At 44.0% G+C, this 21,524-nt stretch overlaps 1 protein-coding gene across 2 annotated transcripts in view; it reads right to left on the bottom strand.

Moving 5' to 3' along the window:
• UBE4B (ubiquitination factor E4B) overlaps positions 1–21,210 on the bottom strand; it is a 123,528-nt gene extending 102,318 nt beyond the window's left edge. Inside the window, exon 1 of one of the 2 annotated variants that reach the window (XM_020889043.2) lies at positions 20,480–21,210. In XM_020889043.2, the coding sequence (XP_020744702.2) occupies positions 20,480–20,503 (24 nt within the window). In that variant the 5' untranslated portion in view covers positions 20,504–21,210. The remainder of the gene's footprint in view (positions 1–20,479) is intronic. The other variant, XM_020889185.2, reaches the window with a different exon arrangement.
• Between the last annotated feature and the right edge of the window lie 314 nt (positions 21,211–21,524).

The following is a 21,524-nucleotide window of genomic DNA, read 5'->3' as shown; positions in this document are numbered from 1 at the left end:
GAGAAAGGCTACCCACTCCAGTGTTCTGGCCTGGAGAATTCCACGGACTGTATAGTCCTTGGGGTTGCAAAGTGCTGGACACAACTGAGTGACTTTCACACACACACACTGGTTATGAGCGGCCTGTAAGAATACCCAAACAGAACTGCCCTGTAGGCAGTGGACATTTGTTCTATTTATGGTTTTCATTTCCTTGTTCTATCCAGGACTGAAAGTGAATAAGAAAATAACACATAAAATACATCAACCTAACTAAATTAAGTTAGAATCAAACAGATAAGGATACTAGGATAGAAATAAGATGATAGAAAAAATAAAATAAAGCCAGAAGGGAGATCTGCACACATTACACATGTAGTTTTATCAACAAAGTATGTGACTGACAACACGGATCACATATTTAGTATCGGCAGATGCTAATGCAAAAATATGATTCAGAGAAAGCAATTTTAGAGTGGCCCAAGTGAGGAAGGAGAGCCTTGCCTCACTTCTGTGGTGTGGGTTGGCTTCAGGATAGATTTTAAGAGTCCTGAGGGCAAGGATTCAAAACCTGAGTCATGAGGACCTCTGATTTTCATAAGATTTGTAAAGAGGGCCCTGACTCAAAAAAGATACAGAATCACTCAGGGGATGACTGTGCTGCATACCCTTCTCTTGACTACCCACAAGAATGTGCTGTGCTCTCAACAGAACTCCTGATAAGCGCTGAGCTGCAGCAAGTTTCAGCAGCCTTCCAGCGACTCCCCGAAGCAGGGCTTTGTGTGGAGAAGTGCAGCAAGCTGAGAGGGTCCATGCCCTCACTGTCCCCCAGGGTGGGCAGCTAGAGATCTGGGTCTAGATTGCAGGCAGGAGATACGCACTTGTGAGTCATCGGTACCAGTGTTTACAGGACAGAGAACTCTAGGTACCAAGAGCAGAACTTTCCTGTCTACTTCACAGCCACCGTCTGAGGACTGCAGAATCACAGACCACAGGAGCAGGAGGGAAGGCTCCAGAGAAAGCAGAGGCACAGAGGTAAGAAACAAACAAAAAAGGTGAAGAGACAGCAGAACATGTCAAGTACATTTACACACAGAATACCCAGGGAAGGCAATCCCTCCCCCACCCCCAAATTAACTATGATGGGACTTCCCTGGTGGTCCAGTGGTTAACAATCCACTTTCCAGTGCATGGGACACAGATTAAATCCCTGGTCAGGAAGACTCCACATGCCATGGGGCCAACTAAGCCCGTGTGCCAACACTACTGAGGTTGTGCTCTAGAGTCCACCTGTGTGACTAGAGAAGCCTACAGGCTACAACTAAGACCTGATGCAACCAAAAACACAAATATTTACTTTTTAAAAAATGGTTATCTCTGGATAATAGGATTACATATAATTCTTGCTTTTTCCTTTATTCTTGATTTTGGATATCTTTGACAATGAATCATGCAGAATTCAGTGAATCTATACTACTGAATTTATAATCAGGAAAAAGAATTTTACCTGAAGAGGCTAAGTTAGAAAAACTTCTAAAATCCTTTCAAGTTCCCCCAAATCTATGATCTAGGGAGACCAAAAACAAAAGGCATGTTAGAAGATTTAGTTGGGGGCAGGACACCTAACCTAGAAAAAAACAGTGGAAAACAGAATGTACACCAAAATGTGAACTACAGGTATCCTCGGATGGTGAGATTCTGAAGAGAGATTTTGTTTCTACCTTCTGTTTCCTATTTTTATTTTTGCCTCATAATATAATGAACCAAAAGTACATTTAATTGTAGAATTTGGGAGTACTCTATCCTTCCTTTTGGAGAAGGGAAAGGCTACCCACTCCAGTATTCCCATCTAGAGAATTCTATGGACTGTACAGTCCCATGGGGTCACAAAGAGTCGGACACGACCGAGTGACTTTCACTCACCCTTGCTTTAGTAGCAAGATATAAAGGGAAGTTAGCAGAAGAAAGGAACAGACAGCTGGCCGCATTCCTGGGATGTGCACTGTAAGTTTTAACACGTGAATTTAACAGCTCAAGAGCCCAGACCCCCAGACTCCAAACACAGAACCGAGCCTCCCATCAGCTGAGTAGTGCCACAGGACACACAAGACACAGCACAGAGAGACAGCAGCAGACCAGCAGTCACCACTACAAGCTGTTTTCCAAACCCGTCTCCTTCATTTCCAGATTACCCACTCAACTTAAAACATGTTTACTCAAAGTTACAAGAAAGCCTGCTTTCTCTACTGCATTTCTGCTCCAAAGGGCATGATGACCACGTTCAGGGGGTTGTTGTTCAGTCGCTAAGTGTGTCTGACTCTTTGTGACCCATGGACTGCAGCACACCAGGCTTCCCTGTCCTTCACCAACTTCTGGACCATGTTCAGGACTGATACCCAAATCAAAAACTTAAAAGCATCAGTGCTTTTACCCAAATGCACCTCCCCAGCCCAAACATGCTACACAAGGGGCTTCCCTTGTGGCTCAGATGGTAAAGAACCCACCTGCAATGTGGGAGACCTGGGTTCGATCCCTGGGCCGGGAAGCTCCCCTGGAGAAGGGAAGCTACCCACTCCAGAATTCTGGCCTAGAGAATTCCATGGACTGTATAGTCCGAGGGGTCACAAAGAGTTGGACACAACTGAGCGACTTTCGCAGCAAGGAGCACATCTGTTTCAGCTCCTAGCAGTGCACTTCAGGTGCATGTGTGAGTGCAAAGTTGCTTCAGTTGTGTCCCAACCCTTTGCGACCCTATGAACCAAAGCCCACTGAGCTCCTCTGTCCATGGGATTCTCCAGGCAAGAATACTGGCGTGGGCTGCCATGCCCTCCTCCAGGGGATCTTCCCAACAGGGATCAAACCCACATCTCTGACATCCCCTGCATCAGCAGGCGGGTTCTTCACCACAGCGCCCCCTGGGAAGCTCACATTCCAGGTACTCCCATCTAATTTTCCTCAGGGTCAAATCTTTTTTTCTCCCTAAGACATAATAACAGTTGACAGTCTCGTTTCTAATGATAGTAAAATCATCGCTTTGTCATGAGCCAGACAGTAGAGTTGGTGGTGAGGCTAGTTACCTAGGTGTGTCCTGTGGGAAAGCAGCCACGATAGTGGAGGAGGGCATGGCAACCCACTCCAGTATTCTTGCCTGGAGAATCCCATGGACAGAGGAGCCTGGTGGGCTAAGGTCCATAGAGTCGAAAAGGGTTGGGACACAACTGAAGCAACTTCGCACTCACACACGCACTGGAGTGCACTGCACAGTAGCAGCCAAAGCCCCCTTGGAAGCAAGAGTTCTGGTTTGGACACAACCATTTCATGGTCACCTGCTATCTACCTGACCGCCCTGCATTAAGCCCCAGGCCGGGGCCCCCCTACCCCAACACCTCTCTTTACCTACATTCCCTCAGGTGCCCACCAGGTTCCCCTTCCCTTACTTGAGAAAGGAATGCAGACAAGGTGAGTTACCTGACTTCCTCCATGAATATTTCTCCAATAATTCCCTCGTAAATCTCTCAAAAATAAAGCACAAAATTCTTATCTGGAGGCCAAGTTTTAGCAATTACTGGCAAAATACATAATTTTCAAACTAACTGTCTTTTGAACTCTACTACCTTGGCTGCTTTACCACAGGACACTCACACCTACGTAACTAGCCTCAACACCAACCCTACAGTCTGGCTCATGACAAGGCAATGGTTTTACCGTCATTAGAAACAAGACTGTAAACTGTTCTGTCTTAGGGAGAAAAAAAGATCTGACCCTTAATAATTCTCCAATGCCAGGCAGTGATTACGTGGTTTTTCATTACAGGGAGTTTTACAAAGCACAACAAAAATTACTGACGTCAGTACTTCCTGCATCTGATCAATAGTACAGAAAACACTGGGAATGCCTAAGTACATTCCACCAGCTGGCCAAGGCTCAGAATCAAACTCATAACCTGCTTAACTATCAAAGGTACTTTCTTGAGTCACCTTGTAACACTGAAAACATTAGTATTATTACTTCAAATTAAAATAATAATTAGCTTATAATCATAAAGACTTACTCTAGACTCTTCATCAACATTTGATATTAGAGGGGCTTGCCTGGTGGTCCACTGGCTAACCCTGTTCCCAATGCAGGGGACCCAGATTCAATCCCTGGTCAGGGAACTAGATCCCACATGCCACAACTAAAGACCCAGTGCAACCAAATAAATAAGTATTAAAACAAACATCTGATATTAGACGATTAAAAAAAAAGCATTCCTCTTGAAAGTGAAACAAGGGACTGAGTGCCATATGAGTGATTCCTGCTCCAGGCCCTGTCTTCACGGTCATCTACGGGCGCTCTTACGGGACCAACTCCAAGTCAAAATCCCAGCTGTACCCATCTCTAGCTGTATTACCTCTCTGGGTCTTGGTCTCCCCATTCAGAAGGAGGTGATGATATAAACATCACATATCTAGGACTACCCTCATGGTCCAGTGGTTGGGACTTTGCCTGCCAAGGCAGGGGGTGCAGGTTAGATCCCTGGTCAGGAAGCGAAGATCCCACATGGCTTATGGCCAAAAAAACCAAAACATAACAACAAGCAATATTGTAACAAATTCAATAATGACTTTAAAAATAGTCTACATTTAAAAAAAAAAATCTTTTAAAAAAAATAAACAAACATCACTTATCTTGCAGGACAGTCATCAGAGATAAAGGCAATGAAACGTATTACCTGAATTGGTCTCTGTCTATTGGGGTATGGTCTATCTCCCCCAAGCACAATACAAAGAGAATGGGGATTTGGTCTGTTGTACTCACTGCCACTGCCCCAGCAACTATAACAAGGCTTACAGCAGAGAGCACTCAGCAAATACTTGTTGAACAAATGAAGTGCCCCCTGACACACAGTCAACAGTCGTTATTTTTTTTTTTCCTAACATCAGTCTCCAAGTTTTTGCCATCCTTTTGCTCTGTCCATCTTCTTTTTAGGCTCAAACACGTTTCCTTTGGCATAGGGCTGTTTCATCCAAACAGTATGAATAAATATCATAGCTACATCAGATCTGTGAAAAGCACCAGGTCTGTTAACTGATTATGAAATTAGGAGACACCACTAGAAACAAGAACCTAACATTACGTAGTAGAGAAACTTCCTGAGAGTGAGACTGTTTTCATTGGATCTGACTTTTGTTAATTGTATTTCTGTACTGCCTTTATATTTATTTTTGAATTTTTATTTATTTATTTTGCTGCACTGGGTCTTCGTTGCTACACTCGGGCTTTCTCTAGTTGCCATGAGCGGGGGCTACTCTTCATCCCAGCGCACGGCTTCTCTTGTGGAGCACAGGCTTGAGGTACATGTGCTTTAGTAGGTGAGGAGCATGGGCTTTGTTGCACCGAGGGATGTGGGATCTTCCCCAACCAGGTATTGAACTCGTGTCCTCTGCACTGGCAGGCAGATTCTTAACCACTGGACCACCATGGAAGTCCTGGATCTAATTTTTTTTAAATGATTCCTATAGCTGCAATTTTATGTCTTCATAAAATGGTTCCAAAAACACCCCAAATAATAGAGATGCTATGCTCCCCACTCTCATCTTTAATCCCACTTGGTTAAATAGAAGAACCTGGCAACCAAATTGCAGCTACTCCTGACGCCCTTCCACAGAATGGCTTCTAGTCACTGAAAAAAGGCCAAGTGAAACTGGCAATATTAAACATTTTAAAGAATTTTATGCAGCCCAGCCATGTGGAAAGAGTTTTTTAAACTGACTTTTGAAATAATTATTGCTGAAACAAAACTGTAAATTTTTTCAGAACAGGGTTAGCTCATTTTCTCTAATCTCTAAATTGTACACTCACACCAACTCTGAACACTCCAAAGCCCATATTCTAGCAGATCTATACAACAGGGTTAGAGAAAGTGGGCTCTTGTAGAGCGAGAAAATACTGACTTCGGGCCACTTCATGTCACACGCATCTTATTCTTGGTATGAATAAAAGTTCCCTTCCTAACATGAATCTTTCATATTTAAGTTCCTCCTACAGGTTAAGCGTCATCTCAAATGCCATCAGTCCCTTTTAAAACCAGAAATAGTGACAATTTCACGTAATCAGTGTGGGTGAATGTGCTTTGTTACCTGTCCACATGAACATCAAAAAAGATGAAGGGGTGTCCAACGGGATACTTTCACAAGCATAGTTTCTACTTGGCCTTCACTAAAATTCTCCCAATCACAAGCCATTCTAATCATAACATCTCGAGGCAAAAGACTGCTTTAGCCTTATTTCCCTAGACCAGAAATCACCAAACTATTTGAGTATGAGGACATTTATTCAAAGCAAAAAAGAACAAACAAAAGCCCCAGGAGATGACCAACCCATCTACCCCAAGCTGGTCTTGAAGGAAAACAAAAAAACTAGGCACTACTTACATGAAACTCCACAGAAATGATGCCTGGTCTATATTTATCATAACTAAAAGGTTAACATAAAAGCAGAAAGCTAATTAACTAGCATTCACCAAACACAAGTGTATATATGCTGTCATATGGCAGCATCCTAAGATAAAAAATGTCATAAACGACACTCTAAACATCTACTCTATATAACTAATGTTCAAAGCTCAGAAGTGAAGTCACTTAGTCGTGTCCAACTTTTTGCAACCCTGTGGACTGTAGCCCGCCACACTCCTCCACCCATGGGCTATACATCTTTTTCTCTGTGTATGTTAATATTTTTTAACTGGCCCACAAAGTATTTACTGCTGAAATCAAAGTGTAAATTCCTCTAGCAGGTCTATATACAGCAAAGAAAAAGGATTTTGGTTTTGTTTTTCAATATTTAAAATTTTTCCTTCATCTTTCCTCAAAAAATTTAAAATTATTATTATTTTTAAAAATGGGGACTTTCCTGCTGATTCAGTGGTTAAAACTCAGCGTCCTCTGTAAGAGACACATGTTCATCCCTAGTTGGGGAACTAAGATCCTCCTTACATGAGGAACAGTCAGAAAACAACAACAACAACAACAATTTATTGCCTGCTTTTTTCTAAATGTTCATATTCCTCAATACCCTAGACATGACAATTTTATGAATAAATCAAATCACACATAAAAAGTTCTACTGATTGTAAACATTGCTACATAGCTTTTCATTTTCCACCAATTTTCATTTCCTTCTCAGAAATGTTTTTCCCACAAGGATTTTCATATACACAGAATTTTTCCACCTCTAAGATTAAATGTACTTCATTATTTTTAAAAATGAGAAGTCTGTATATTAGCACAAATAACTATTTACAGAAAAAATACTCACACTAGAGAAAACTAGCTGTCGGATAACATTTTTCAATTAAAAAAATTTTAATTTTAAAACATGAGCTATAGTTTTACATCCAAGTCATAATTCACAAAAGCAAGTGCTTATACTATAAAAATATGATCAATGTTTTTGACAAAATACAAGAGAGGCTTCATTAAGATTGGAGAAATAAGATATACATGAAAAATATGGAAGTAAATGCCTCTATATAAAAATCTTGATTAAAAAAAAGCTATTTGATGAAGTTAAATGAGTTATCTAAAGATTCAATACTGTATTCAATTCAACACTGTAGAAATTTAACTTTCTACTACAAGTTTCTACTCTAAGTAGAAGCTTATTAACATATACCAAAACTTTTCCCATTAAAACCTGAACATCTCTTTGATGAGCTTCCTGTGGTTTTCTATAACTGTGGAACCTAACCAAACTCTCCCCAGATACATATCCACCTGTACAGAGAAAGCTGGTGACAAAGCAGGACCAGCTGCAGAATTTGTGGGGTCTGGTACCTAAAGAAAATGCAGGGCCTCCTGCTCAAAAGTATTAAGAATTTCAAGACAACAACAGCAGAGCATTCAACCACTAGTGGGGCACTTCTGTCTGCAGATCACATTCCCAGGAAGCCAGTGCTGGCGACAAGTATAGACAGAGGTCTGACCAAAGATCCAGCCTGATATGATCCTAGAAGAGAACCTGGTAGATGACAGGTGTGCACAATGATTTGTTTGGAAATCCTAGTTCAGCTTCCAAAAATAAAAAACCCATAAAAGCAAAGGGCCACTTCATCTAGGCAGAAAATTTAACTAATTAAATTGGGATTCCCGGTAGCTCAGATGGTAAAGAATCTGCCTGCAATGCAGGAGACCTGGGTTCCATCCCTGAGTCGGGAAGATCTCCTGGAGAAGGGAATGGCTACCCACAATTATCATGACATTATTACACATCTAGAACCTATACCAAACCCTGACGGGGAACAGAGAAACAATGTGAACTGAATGTATTTCACAATGTTAACTAGAAAGCTAATTAAGTCAAGGCCAGATATTCTCAATACTGAAACCCAGAAGATACCTCTTTGCCCAGCTTGACTATACTTTTCAAATAATGCTGAAGATATGGCAGGTGGTAAGCAGATCACACAGTGGCATCTCATTCAGAGATTCCCCTTCCCCAGCCCTGCAGAAGGGAACAGTCCCTTCAGAAGGTAAAATGAGTCATCTGATTCGAGCAGACTCAGTCAGCTCACATTTGGGTTTTTGGGTCCCATATGCAGCGTGTTTCTCCTGGGACTCCTCTCAGGTCTCCTGTCTGCAGTTCCCATCGTTTCAAACTTCCTCGATCCTCCTTCACTCACCTCGTACATGCAGGCCACCGGATCACTCCAGATTTTAAGAAAAAGGAGGAGGTGGCGAGACAAGTAACAGTGTGACTTCACATAAAAAATGGTGCCTGAGTGAGAAGAGAATTTTAAGGGGTTGGGGGAGAGGACTGCAACCCAACCTTTCAAACAAACCTCAGCCTCTTGCCTTAACCAATAACAGACCTCCTTCCATGCTTCTGGCATCATTACAGGCAAAGGTCTTGTTAGGTGTCATAGGAGCACCAACTGAAATTCTAATCATGTACAACTCAGTCTTACTCTGGAAAAGAGAGATAATATGTTTCAGGAACCTACATACCCTGCCAGGGTACTGCACAAAGCACTTTATGTATCCCTGAAATTAAAAGGAAGAACACCATGGACAGGGACACAGACCACCACTTTACAAGTGAGGAAACTAAGACTGAAAGTACCTCGCCCTGGGTCATCCAATTGGCTGGTCCACCTACAACCTAGATGCAGGTGACTCTGAACTACAACTCTAACAATAAGGTTGCTTTCCAGTACATATCTTAACCTAACTAATATGGCAAAAACAAAACAAAAAATTATTGCAATACAAGAACTGGGATTTAAGGAAAGACATCTTGTAGTCAATTCACGGACTCAGCAAATATTTATTTTGGAGCACCCTGTGCCAAGCCTCGTGACAAGAGATGGATAAAAAACAGTGAACAAGTGGTCCAGGGGTTAAGACTCCATGATTCCACTGCAGAGGAAGCGGGTTCCATCCCTGGTGGGGGAACTAAGATCGCACCTACAATAAGGCAGGAAAAAAAAAGAACCCGACCCCCCAGAGAACAAGAATAATTAGGGCTAGGGCTTCCCTGGTGGCTCAATGGTAAAGAATCTGCCTGCCAATGTAGGAGATGCGGGTCCAACCCCTGATCCAGGAAGATCCCACATGCCACAGAGGAACTAAGGCTATATACCACAACTACTGAGACTGTACTCTAGAGGCTGGGAGTCACAACTATTGAGCCCCGAAGGCCTTAGAGAAAGCCTGAGCTCCACAACAACAGAAGCCTATGCATCACAACAGCACAACCAAAACTAAAATAAAGTCATTTTTTAAAAATGAGGTGTAATATGATTCAGTGTTCCCAAACTATGGTTTAAAATTTACACTGGGAAACTCTTCAGGTCCTGAACACCTAGCTAGGAAAAAATACACAAATAAATCTACCTCTACACCTTGACTTCCTACCTAGGGGAAAGAAAGGAACAGAGTAAAGAATGAAAAATATTTACTGAACAAACAAAGGAATCAGGATCATAGTAGGGAGTTGTTGTTGTTGAGTCACTGTCATGTCTGACTCTTTGTGACCCCATGGACTGTAGCCCACCAGGCTACTCTGTCCATGGAACTGTCCAGGCAAGAATACTGGAGTGGGTTGCCATTTCCTGCTCAAGGGGATCTTCCTGACTTAGGGATTGAACCCACCTTTCCTGCATCACCTGTATTGGCAGGCAGCTTCTTTACCACTGAGCCACCTGGGAAGTCTGTTATCAGGGAGAGGTAAAAGACAAAATTTAAAAGGACACATTCCCTAAATATCTTCTTCCCACTTTTGGCCATCCATAGACTGTGGAACCCACAGCTTCCACAGTCTATGGATGGCTCCACAGTGTATCCCTGGAGCTGATGCCTCACTCCTGAACAATGTACACTCTGCTCTCATTCTATCTTATTGTGTCTTGAACCTACTCGGCAATGAAATGGGTCTAGCCAAGGTCACTAACGGCCTCCATGTTGCCAAATCCCATCCTCAGGTTTGGTCTTCCTTTCATTTACTTTACTGCCATTTGACAGAGTAGAACCCTCCCCTGAAACACTTTCTTCTCCTGGATGCCAGAACTCTAGGCTCTCTTGTCTTGCCTTCTACCTCAGTGGCTGTCCCCTGTCAGTTCTTAAATGCTGGAATGGCTCAAGGTTCAATCCTCTGACCTCTTCTCTCTCTCTGTGCTCACTCCCTAGGTCATCTTTACATTCTTGCAATTTAAAATACACTGACAGCTTCCTGATTGGAGTCCCCAACCCCAACCTTCTTCCTAAATTGCAAGCCCAACATATATCCAACTTAACATCTCCAGATGGATCAATAATAAGCAATATAACCAGAATACGATTAAAATGGATAGCTTAATTTCTCCCTGTAATCTCCTCTTTCTTTTTAATTTTTGGCATCGAGTAGCATGTGGGATCTTAGGTCCCCAACCAGGGATCAAACCAGTGCCCCCTACAGTGAAAGTTCACAGTCTTAACCGCTGGACTGCCAGGGAAGTCCCTAATCTATTTCAATGTTTCCCACCTCAGTAGAAGACAATTCCTTCTTTCAAGCTCCAGAGACTGTAACTCTTGGTATGACTGTGATAGAGACAGCTAGCTACCTCCTCCTATACATTCGGCCACCTTTGTATCTGGCTGTGGCCAAGTGACTAAGTTCTGACCAAGAAGATGTAAGCAATGACAGGTGACACCTCTAATCATGCCCTTGATGGACAAAAACATGCCCTCCTCTTTAGTTCCTTCCTGAAGACTGGAATGCAGATATGCATGCAGGTGCTGGAGCAACCATCTTGGATTAAAAACTAGATGCCTCTTACAGAGGATGACAGCACTAAACAGAATGTGTCTGGCTCCCTAGAAATTAATGAATTACTAAACCAGTTCTCAACCACCTACCCAGATTTGTACTTAGAAAAAAAAAATAAGCTTCTATCGTATTTACACCATTATTATTTTGGATCTCTCTGCTGCAGCAGCCAAACCAGTATCCTAAGTAACGCACAGAATTTGGAACCTGGAAGTAATCAACCTACATAGAATATAAATATGTGGCAATGGCTTAGGGCTCAACATGGGCACAGATATTGCAGAATGGAAGGTTTGTAACCCTTGTTAGGACACAATGTTTGGTAAAACCTGTGACAGCTCAGATAATAACCTGCATGTCTACCTGGACTGTAATTCTAGGGGAACTGGTTGAACAATTCAACCTATTGGCCTATTGGCCTCTTGCCAATTTAAGCAAGACATCCCGCAAGAACAAGACATACTCAAGCTGGAGCTTGCCGATTTGCACACAGAGATAAAAGGGAAGACAGGTCTGCCTAAGTCACAGCCACAGTCTAGTCTAAGTTAGCTCAGTATGGTAATTTGGAGACCAAGTAGGATTGAAGAAGTCAACTCCTTCAGTCTTCTCTCTCTGAAGGAGACAACCTGGAGACACTATTCAGCCCCAGGAAGGGGATATCCTCCATGACCTGGCCCCAGAGGAACACACACACCGAAAAGCTACCACAGAGGGCTGGGACAGGGGAGTTCCTCCAAGAAAGCACAGTGCTTCAGCTCTCTCTGCGACCCTGTGGACGGTGGCCAGGGCTGCTAAGTGGACTGCAACAGGAACACCCACAACTGCCAAGGAAGGGAGCCTCCACACCACGGCCTGGCAGGAGCTGACGATAGCTGTGGACCAGTCAGGGATGTGTACTCCCAGTTCTTCCCTTTTCCAAAGGGGACTTATTTCCATACTTCTATCCAACTCCACCACAGCACATAGGGGTGGGGAGCAGAGAACGGAGAGCAGCTGATAACTTGCATTTTAATCTAAAAGTTCTTGGACTGTGTAACACCTGGAGATTCTGAAGGCTGATAGAGGGAAGGCACGTAGTATGTTTTAGATCTCGGAAGAAGGGTTTAAACAGTAATGCCTTGACAGTACCCTTTCCCACATGACAGAACTTCTAGATGAGCACATGGCTAACCCAGCAAGAACTGCAGTTCTCAGCCTCCCAGTTAGGAGCTGTGGCCATGTGACTTAGGTTCTGGCCAACGGGAAGTGAGCAGAAGTGACTGGTGCAACTTCCAAGCTGTGCCATTAAAGAGGAGCATGATGGGACTCCCCTGGTGGTCCAGGGGCTAAGACTGCACGCTGCTCCTAACGCTCAATCCCTGGTTGGGGAACTAAGATCCCACATGCTGTACAGTCAAGAAAAAGAAAAAAAAAAAAAAGAGGAGCATGACTTCTCCTTCCCTTCTCCTCTCTTCCCTCTGGCTACAGTGCAGACAGACGTGGACCAAAGATGGAAGCCATATGTGAGGAGACTTGGAACAACTGGACAGAAGGCGCCTACCACAGTGGTCCCAGTCTCCTACCCAGACTTCCATTTAGAGAGAAATAAACATCTAGCTGGTGTAAGCAGCTGCTATTTCATGTCACTCTGTTGTATTAATGCACTTGATGACATCTCAACTCAAACGGCCATGCTTGACTCCACTCTTTCACACCTCACATCCATCCCATTACCCAATCCTACTGGCTCTACCCACAAAATATCTGACCATTCTTGGTCTGACCTTTTCTCACCTTCTCCACCACTGACCCTGGTCCTGGGACTCCTGTGCTGGCCTCCTGACCTTTCTTCTCCACTTTCACTCTTTCCCCCTTCATCTTTTCTCCTCACATCAGCCTCTAAAATGATTCTCTTAAAACAGAAATCAAAATGTAAGCCCCAGGAGGGCAGGGATTTCTGATTATATTGTTCACTCCTATAGCCTCATGATCTAGAACAAAGCTAGGCATATATGATGTATCATCACATACAAAATGTCACTGACTGTAAACTGCAACATTATTTTTTGCATTACACAGGAGGTTAAAAAAACCCCACTACCTATTAAATCACAACAAAATGCCTTAACAGACCAGACCAGAGTAGTAATCAGTTGTATCAGCCTTTCACTGCTTTGAAATTTCCGAAAAGGTGATGTGTCTCTGACCTTCGAATGCATTGCTTGGGTGTGAAAGGCAATCCTGCTAACTGTATGTGCTGTGTGCTAAGTCACTTCAGTCATATCCGACTCTTTGCGACACTATGGACTGTGACCTGCCAGGGTCCTCTGTCTGTGGGATTCTCCAGGCAAGAATACTGGAGTGGGTTGCCATTTCCTCTTTCAGGGGATCTTCCCAACGCAAGGATCAAACCCACGTCTCCCACAGCTTCTGCACTGCAGGTGGATTCTTTACCACTGAGCCACTGGGGAAGCCCTCTACCTGTATGTTCAATTTCAAAATGTGACACAGCTTCAGAGACTTGTGGATTTCTGTGTTTCTATGGCTCCCTAATGCACTTGGTTGTTGCTTTGCAATAAAACATGAAATTGCCATTTCCCTGGTGGTCCAGTGGTTAAGAATCTGCCTCCCAACACAGGGACCTCAGGTTTGATCCCTGGTCAAGGAACTAAGATCCCATATGCCATGGAGGAATTAAGACTGCACGTGCATGGCTACTGAGCCCTCAAGCTCTAGAACCCGCGTATCACAACTAGAGAAGCCCCAGGGCCCCAATAAAGAACCCACAGAAGCCAAAATTAAAAACAAAATATGAAATCATGGTCATTCTTTCAACCATTTTCTTTACTAATATCGAGATCATCCTTCCCAGTACCATTTTCCTTTCTCTTTTTCATACAAAGTAACATTTGCTTCCACTGCTGATCAAAGTATAATTTGGGGGAAGGCATTTAACATGGCGGGCTTCCCAGGTGGAGTAGTGGTAAAGAATCCACCAGCAATGCAGGACACCCGGGTTTGATCCCTGGGTCAGGAAGATCCCTTGGAGGAGGAAATGGCAACTCACTCCAGTATTCTTGCCTGGGAAATCCCAGGGACAGAGGAACCAGACGGGTTACAGTCCATGAGATCACAATAGAATCAGACACAACTGAGTGACTGAGCATGCACTCATTTAACACGGCAACTACATTGATCACACACAGTGCTCAACTGAAGGCCAACAACATGAACAGGTATAACCAGGTTTGCACATAAACAGGAAATGACAACTGTGTCACGACTGCCACCTGGTCAGCTGCGATTACACCAAGAAGCATCCCAAGTTCAAAGATTCGAAAAGGTGAAAGAAAAAAAGAGGGTGGGGAGCATCTCAGAACTGACTAAAACTGGTGGCGCTAGTGGTGAAGGACCCTCCTGTCAATGCAGAAGACTTAAGAGATGTGAGTTCAATCCCTGGGGCAGGAAGATCCCCTGGAGAGGGAAATCGCAACCCGCTTCAGTATTTTTGCCTGGAGAATCCCATGGACCGAGGAGCCTGGTGGGCTACAGTCCATAGGGTCGCAAAGAGTCGGACACAACTGAAGCGACTTAGCACAGTAGCACGGCACGGAGAGCGTCTTAGAACTGAGTGAAACCCAGTTAGAACTCGGTAAATGTTTGTTGAGTAAATGAATAACTTCACCTCCTGCCACTGCGTCCTTGCTCAGCAGGTTCCAACCATACTTGACCCCCATGGTGTTCCTGAAGCACATCGGGGACATGCCCCTGGCTTCTGCTGTCCCTTGTTCTTGCGAACACTCTTCCCCCCAGATGGTGCCATCATCCTTTAAATTTTTTTCCAGAAGTCACCTCCCAAAATTGCACACACTTCTCTTATCCTTACTGCTGTCCATCCCTTTATAGCCTATTTTATCTTTCTCCATGGTACCATCATCATATGACATCTTTCAAAAATATTTATTTATTTTTGGCTGCACTGGGTCTTCGCTGATGCAAGTGGGCTTTTCTCTAGTTGCAATGTGAGGGCTTCTCTTGTTGTAGAGCACAGGCTGTAGGGTGTACAGGCGTCAACAGCTGAGGCTCACAGGCTCAGCTGCTCCGTGGCATGTGGGATCTGGCTGGACCAAGGAACGAGCTGGTGTCCCTTGCACAGCAAGGATTCTTGCCACGGGACCAGCAGGGAAGCCCACCAAATGACACCTTATACAGGAGTTTATCACGTCCCCTCCCACCAGAAAGGAGTCCCACACCAGCAAGTCTCACGTGGTGCCTGACACGTGCAAATAAACAGCAAATATCATTGAAGGAGCTGCTACAAGAAGCCGTCTCCACCTAGACACACCCCAAATACCGTCTCAGAAAATGCTCTGTGTGCCAAGCAAAAGCCTGAAGATCCAAGGACCCCTCATCAGAAATCTTGCCATCTTTCCCCCCTAAAAGAGTAGAAGGCTACTTGATGAGCTCCACTCTTAACAGTAACAACGGGTTACTGCTTCTAGTTCCCATCTCAAAAGGAAAATAAAAATGCCGTAACCATTACAACTTGCTCAGATGATTCTTTTGAAGTTTAGTAACGGGATTAAGAACTCTGGAATCTGACTCTGGATTAGAATCCAGGTTCTACCACTTCCTGGTTGTGCACTTTTTGGCAAACTGCTTAATTGCTATCAGCCTCAATTTTCTTATCTGTAAAAAGGGGATAAGAATACCAACTTTACTGAACAAGTTAAGTGCTTAGCACATATTAAGAATTCATAAATATCAGCTAACATCATTACCATTCTCTGTCTCTTAGCTAAAATGAACCAAAAAGAGTGGCGAAAGGGTCTGGGGAGGTAACATTCCACCCTCCTAGCAGGCTTCAGGAGAATCCTGGTTATAAAGTGAGGGGCAGCAATTATCTACTGGGGAAAAAGTGAGCTTAGGTCATGAGGCCTGTTACAAACAAAGAAATGGTCAGACATGGAGATGCTAGAGTAGAAAGGCCAGGGGTAAGGGCCTCTATGTTGGGTCATCTTTCAGTAACCCAAACAAGTATCTTCTTTCTCCACAATCTGCTCCTTGTCTGGAATTTCTTCTCTCTCCTCCAACCCATCCTTCTCTCAAACTAGAAATCAAGGAGTTATCTTTTTCTTTCCTCCCCTGCCTCCACCTCCTTCACATCAATCTGAGCATCAGAAGTGGGCTAACTTAGATCCTCAATATTTCTCCTGTGTGCTCTCCTTCATTCCCACTGCCAAGGCCTTTGGACTCCATTGCTTGGCCCCTCAATAGCAACAGCAATCTCTGAATGCATCTCCCAGCCTGCAGCCACCTTCTTCCCACCTACCTTCGACACCTTGCCAGTCATCTAATCCCTTAAAACCCTTCAAAGGCTTCATACAGTCTTACTGAGAAAGTTCAAACACCTGAGCATTTCTAATACTGTCTGAGATCTGGTGCCTGTCTGCCTGTAGCCACTCCCCCACAAATCCTATCTCCAGGCCCACTACTTGCAGTTTCCTGAGCTCCCCAGTTTCACAGTCCATTCCAAGAGCCCTCTGCCTGACAACTACTGCTTGGTATAAAGACCAGTTTTCCTTTTTTTTTTTTTTTTTTGCGGAGGGGGCAGGGGGCACTCATGAGGCATCCAGGTTCCTAGTTCCCAAACCAGGGATCAAATCTGTGCCCTCTGCAGTGGGAGGGCAGAGTCTTAACCACTGGAACACCAGGGAAGTCCCCAAGCATCACTTTTTCTGGAAAGTCTTCACTAAGATGCTACCCTACCAGGGTTCCCTCCTTGATTTTCTTACGAGTCTTACTGTGCACATGTCCAAAATAGCTCTTAGCACCCTGTATCGTAATTGCTGGACTCCTAGCTAGCCCTACCCATTCCCCAATCCCATAATAATTTCTTTAAGAAAAAGACATTTCTCTTAACCTACCTAATACATTGCTGGGGATGCACACAACATCTTTTTAAAAAACAGTTGTTGAGTGAATGATTATTGGAGGAGAGTGATGAGAGTCAGCACCAAAAAGACTATAAACTTGACCACATCATGAATGAGTTCATGAAGAACAACACTTTTACAGAAGAGTTATGCAGATCAAGCATATTTATGGAGAAGCTGTGGTGAATTTATTGCCAGTTGTTAGGCAGTAAAATATAGTAAAAAGAGCTTTTAGATCAGGAACCCTGGGTATGAACTCCAGTTCTGCCACTTCTAAGCCAGAGCACTATGAACTTAACCTAAATCTCGGTTGCTTCACCTATAAAACAAGGAAATTTGAAGGACCTGCTGAATTGCTCTGTTTTATCAAATGAAACAATGGTTGTAAAGTGACTGAAATAGAGCAGGCTTCTAAGACTGTTAATAAACATCAGTCCCCTTCCACCAAAAAAACTGCTAAAATATCCAAGGTCACACATTCTGCATTTGGGAAGGAAGACAACTTCTAAAACCTTTACCACACCCTGAATCCCAGCCAGCCCTCTTGAAGATGAACTAGGTCATAAAGATTTTTGCCCCCCCCCAAAAAAAAAATAAAGCAAAGCACATCATTTCCATGAAAACACAACATTGCCACAGTTGAAAATAGTTTAAAATACCTGCTCTAATCACAGCATTATTTTGGTATTAAAACAAACAAACAAACATGAGCAGGGTACAGAATGAATGCAATGTAAATAATGATGCCTTGAAATGAGGTTCCTGAAGAGAATAAACTTAGTCATGGATCTGCTCTATACAGCAAAGGACTCATTGTAATGTGCTATAGAAACAGCAATGAAGTTAAAGAAATACTCTACTTAGAAAGCACAAGAAAGGAAAAGTACAAGAATTCAAGGTGATCAATGAGAGGGACCAAAAAGTACCCATAATGTACAATCTTCTAAAGCTACTAGCCTGGTTATGATGATGATGGTGATTTAGTAGCTAAGTCGTGTTTGACTCTTGCGACTCCATGGACTGTAGCCTGCCAGGCTCCTCTGTCAAAGGAATTCTCCAGGCAAGAATACTGGAGTGGGTTGCCATTTCCTTCTCCAGGGGATCTTCCCGACCCAGGAATCAAACCTAGGTCTCCTGCACTGCAGGCAGATTCTTTACCGACTGAGCTACGAGGGAGGCCCTAGCCTGGTTATAGCAGCCTCTATTTTTGATGGATTACATTCTCATCTATTTCCATTTTGCTAAAATATAAAATCCTGTCTTACCTGATTCCCTAATTTAGATCGAAAGGTCACTGTGTTGACTGTTTTACACCCTGAGATGCATGTTTGAATTTTCAACAACATAAATATATTATCTAACCAAATGAATGTCGCCTACCACACCTATGACACAAGTTTCCACCAACAGAGTAACAATAAGGCAAAAGCTTCAGAAATGTCTCTGATAAGAACTGTTTACCTAATCCCAGAATTAAAGGAAATGGGTTAAAAAATTTTTTTTAACTTTTTTTCCCAAAAAAGATTTGTTCTAGATTCTGTTGGGAGTAAAATTACTGAACTGGCCCTTTGTGGTCAGGCCAACTAATTTGTTGAACATAATTTTATATTGGTCTTGTATTAGTGAATTAAATTTTTCATATTTAATATCCTGTTGACCTTGAAAAATGTCTATCTCCTCCACAATGATTACATTTGTTCCTTATATGGTCAAAAAAGTTAATACCTTCCCTCAAGGACTGGGTAAAGTAAAGAGCTGCAGTTCAGATTATACAGCTCTTTAACTTGTCTGTATGCTTTAATGGTTTGAAAACAATTTCTTGGTGAAAACTCAAGAATGTAAAAACTTCTAAACCAGGAACTATTTAGAGAATGTCAAGAAAAATGTAATTTCTACTACTTAAAAAACTCATGGCCTTAAGAGAAATGATCCATGAGGATTAATTTTTTTTTAAGGGGGGGTTTCACTTTTTTAAAAAAACTACACAAAATGGAGTGCCTCTAAGAGGATCTCTTGATAGTTCCTACCTGAAAGAAGCTGTTCAGTATTTTTCTAATTTAAGATTACATTACTGATGCATTTAGAAAACAAAGTCAGTAACACAGAATGGGTAATCCTGACTTTCTAAACAGCAACAAAATTATTTGCTTCCTTTCCTACCTGACCCTTAGCCCACCACTCCCCTGCCTCACTCTGGAGAATTTTAGTCCCTATGTAAACATATTGACGACTATGTAGCAAAAACTGAAGCATGGAAGTTTTACAGTACAACCAGCCTGACTGACATCTACTTTTCTAATACTGTAGGGACAGAAATTTTACAAGAACCGGTGGAAGAATGGTAGGTGGAAGACAGTGAGGCCAGGAGGGGTCCTGAAAGAGAAACTCAATTTGTTGGTTTTTTTAAGAAGGGAGGGGGAAAAAAAAAAAAAGAAGGGAGGGGGGCAGTCAACAGAATCACAGGAAATTCCCTGTACCTTAAATGCCAGTTTTTAAGATTATTATTAAATAATCTAGAAAACATCTAGAAAGGGATCTGTAAGAATCCTTTCAGAAATGATAATAGGGGGAATTTTCAAAGTTATTTGCTTCCATTTGCTTCCTGTTCAGCGTCTGCTACAGCAAAACACTAGTTTGAAAGGGACAAAAACTAGAAAAAATCACGCTGCAAGAGAAGTACGCCAGAAGCCATTACTGATCTGTTAAACTGCTAAATTTTAACTGTAATTCACTAAGCTATTGAGAAGATACACATTTTGTTAAATATCAAAGAATCTGCTTGTAGGCCATCCCCATACACGTAATGTTTAATCAACTTATACAATGAAGTGTCCACACATACTCGGGATTTCAAATCCATTTAAAAACATACACCCATACATTCTGATTCCACCCAAAATTATTCTTTCAATCTCTGCAGTAAGGCGCGCGCGCACACACGTACATGAGCGCGCGGGCGCGTACACACACACACACACACACACACACACACACTTGATGTAAATCCAGCCCTTCTAGCTTAAATACCCTGAAAAAAAAGAATGAAAACCTCAATATGTTCTCCTCTTCTCTAGACTCTAAAAGAAAACTCGAAAGAGGCAAATGGCGTTCAGGATGTAAAAAGAAGGCAAAGGAATATAAAAGAATACAATCAGAGCCCCTCTCAGGGACTCGTTTTATTCTTAGATGTCATTTCCATTGCTGCCCAAAGGCCAGGCACCACTGGCGCAGTATCATGCCTACCTAAAGCGCCAAAGAGTTGCCAACTAATCTCCCAAGGTGTCCCCCAACCTCCTCACCTCATCAGCGCTCAGCTCCTCCATCGCTTTCCTCTTAATGGTGAAAGGCGTTAGGGAGAGATCTTCCGTTCTTTGCGACCAGGGTGGGAGGAGAGTGGTAGGTGTCTATCGGGCTGTCTGGTCCCCCGAATGGGGGAGGTTTCAGAATTGCATAGTCAGAGGTTAAAAAATAAGAACACGAGAGGCACTGAAATGCCTTGGGGTCGGTCACTCCAATCGCCCGAGACTCCTACAGCTGCTGCCGCTTCCAGCAGCCTCCTTTGACCGCCACTGCTGCTGCTACAGGGTTTATCTTAAGGCGCCACTTATTTACCCTCTGCTTCCCAGGTTACCCAGACTAAGGAGCTCGGTCTCCAGCTCGCCTCGTGTCCGGAGCCTGCTGGGTCTTCGTGGTGGTGGCGCGGCAGCTGTGCTTCCTCAGCAGATCCTGCTCTCCTTCCTACCCTTTGACCCTGGCGGGAAGTGTTCAACTGCAGAGTGGGTGCCCCGAGGTAAGGCGACCCCACAGCCGCCCAGGCAGAGCCCAGCACTGAGGAGGGAAGCTCCTCCCCTCCCAAAGCAGGCCGGCCACGCCCCTCCTCCACGGCGGAGCTTGGGCAGGGGGGAGGGGGAGGACCGGACTCTCGTTGCTTTCGCTGGTAGAGTAAATCCGCCTACCCCTCCACCCCTACTCTTACCCCTCGCCCCACCAAGTATTATTCATCAAAACAACAGGGCGGCCATCTTTGAAAGGGATCACGTGACCCCTCCAGAGAGGCGGGGCTTCTGGCCCTAGCAAGAGGCAGCCAATGGGCCGCGGGCGTCGCGCCGCCTATATCCTCTCGCCTGCGTCTCCTCCCGCCTCCGCCCCACCCTCTCCCCCGCAGCAGCGCGGGACAGAGGGAGGGGCGAGGGGGCCCGCGGGCGGGCCGGCGGAGCGCCGAGGGGGCGGGGCGGCGCGGTGCCATGGCGACGGCGCGGGCGGGGGCGCGGCAGGCCTGGCCCAGGTAGATTCCCGGGACCGCCACGCGGGCGGGCGATGGCGGAGGCCGCGGGGCTGGGTGGC

This window comes from Odocoileus virginianus, chromosome 11, assembly GCF_023699985.2.
Source record: "Odocoileus virginianus isolate 20LAN1187 ecotype Illinois chromosome 11, Ovbor_1.2, whole genome shotgun sequence".
Lineage (NCBI taxonomy): Eukaryota > Metazoa > Chordata > Mammalia > Artiodactyla > Cervidae > Odocoileus > Odocoileus virginianus.
The sequence above is the reverse complement of the archived record's forward strand: the minus strand, read 5'-3'. Positions and strand labels throughout refer to the sequence as shown.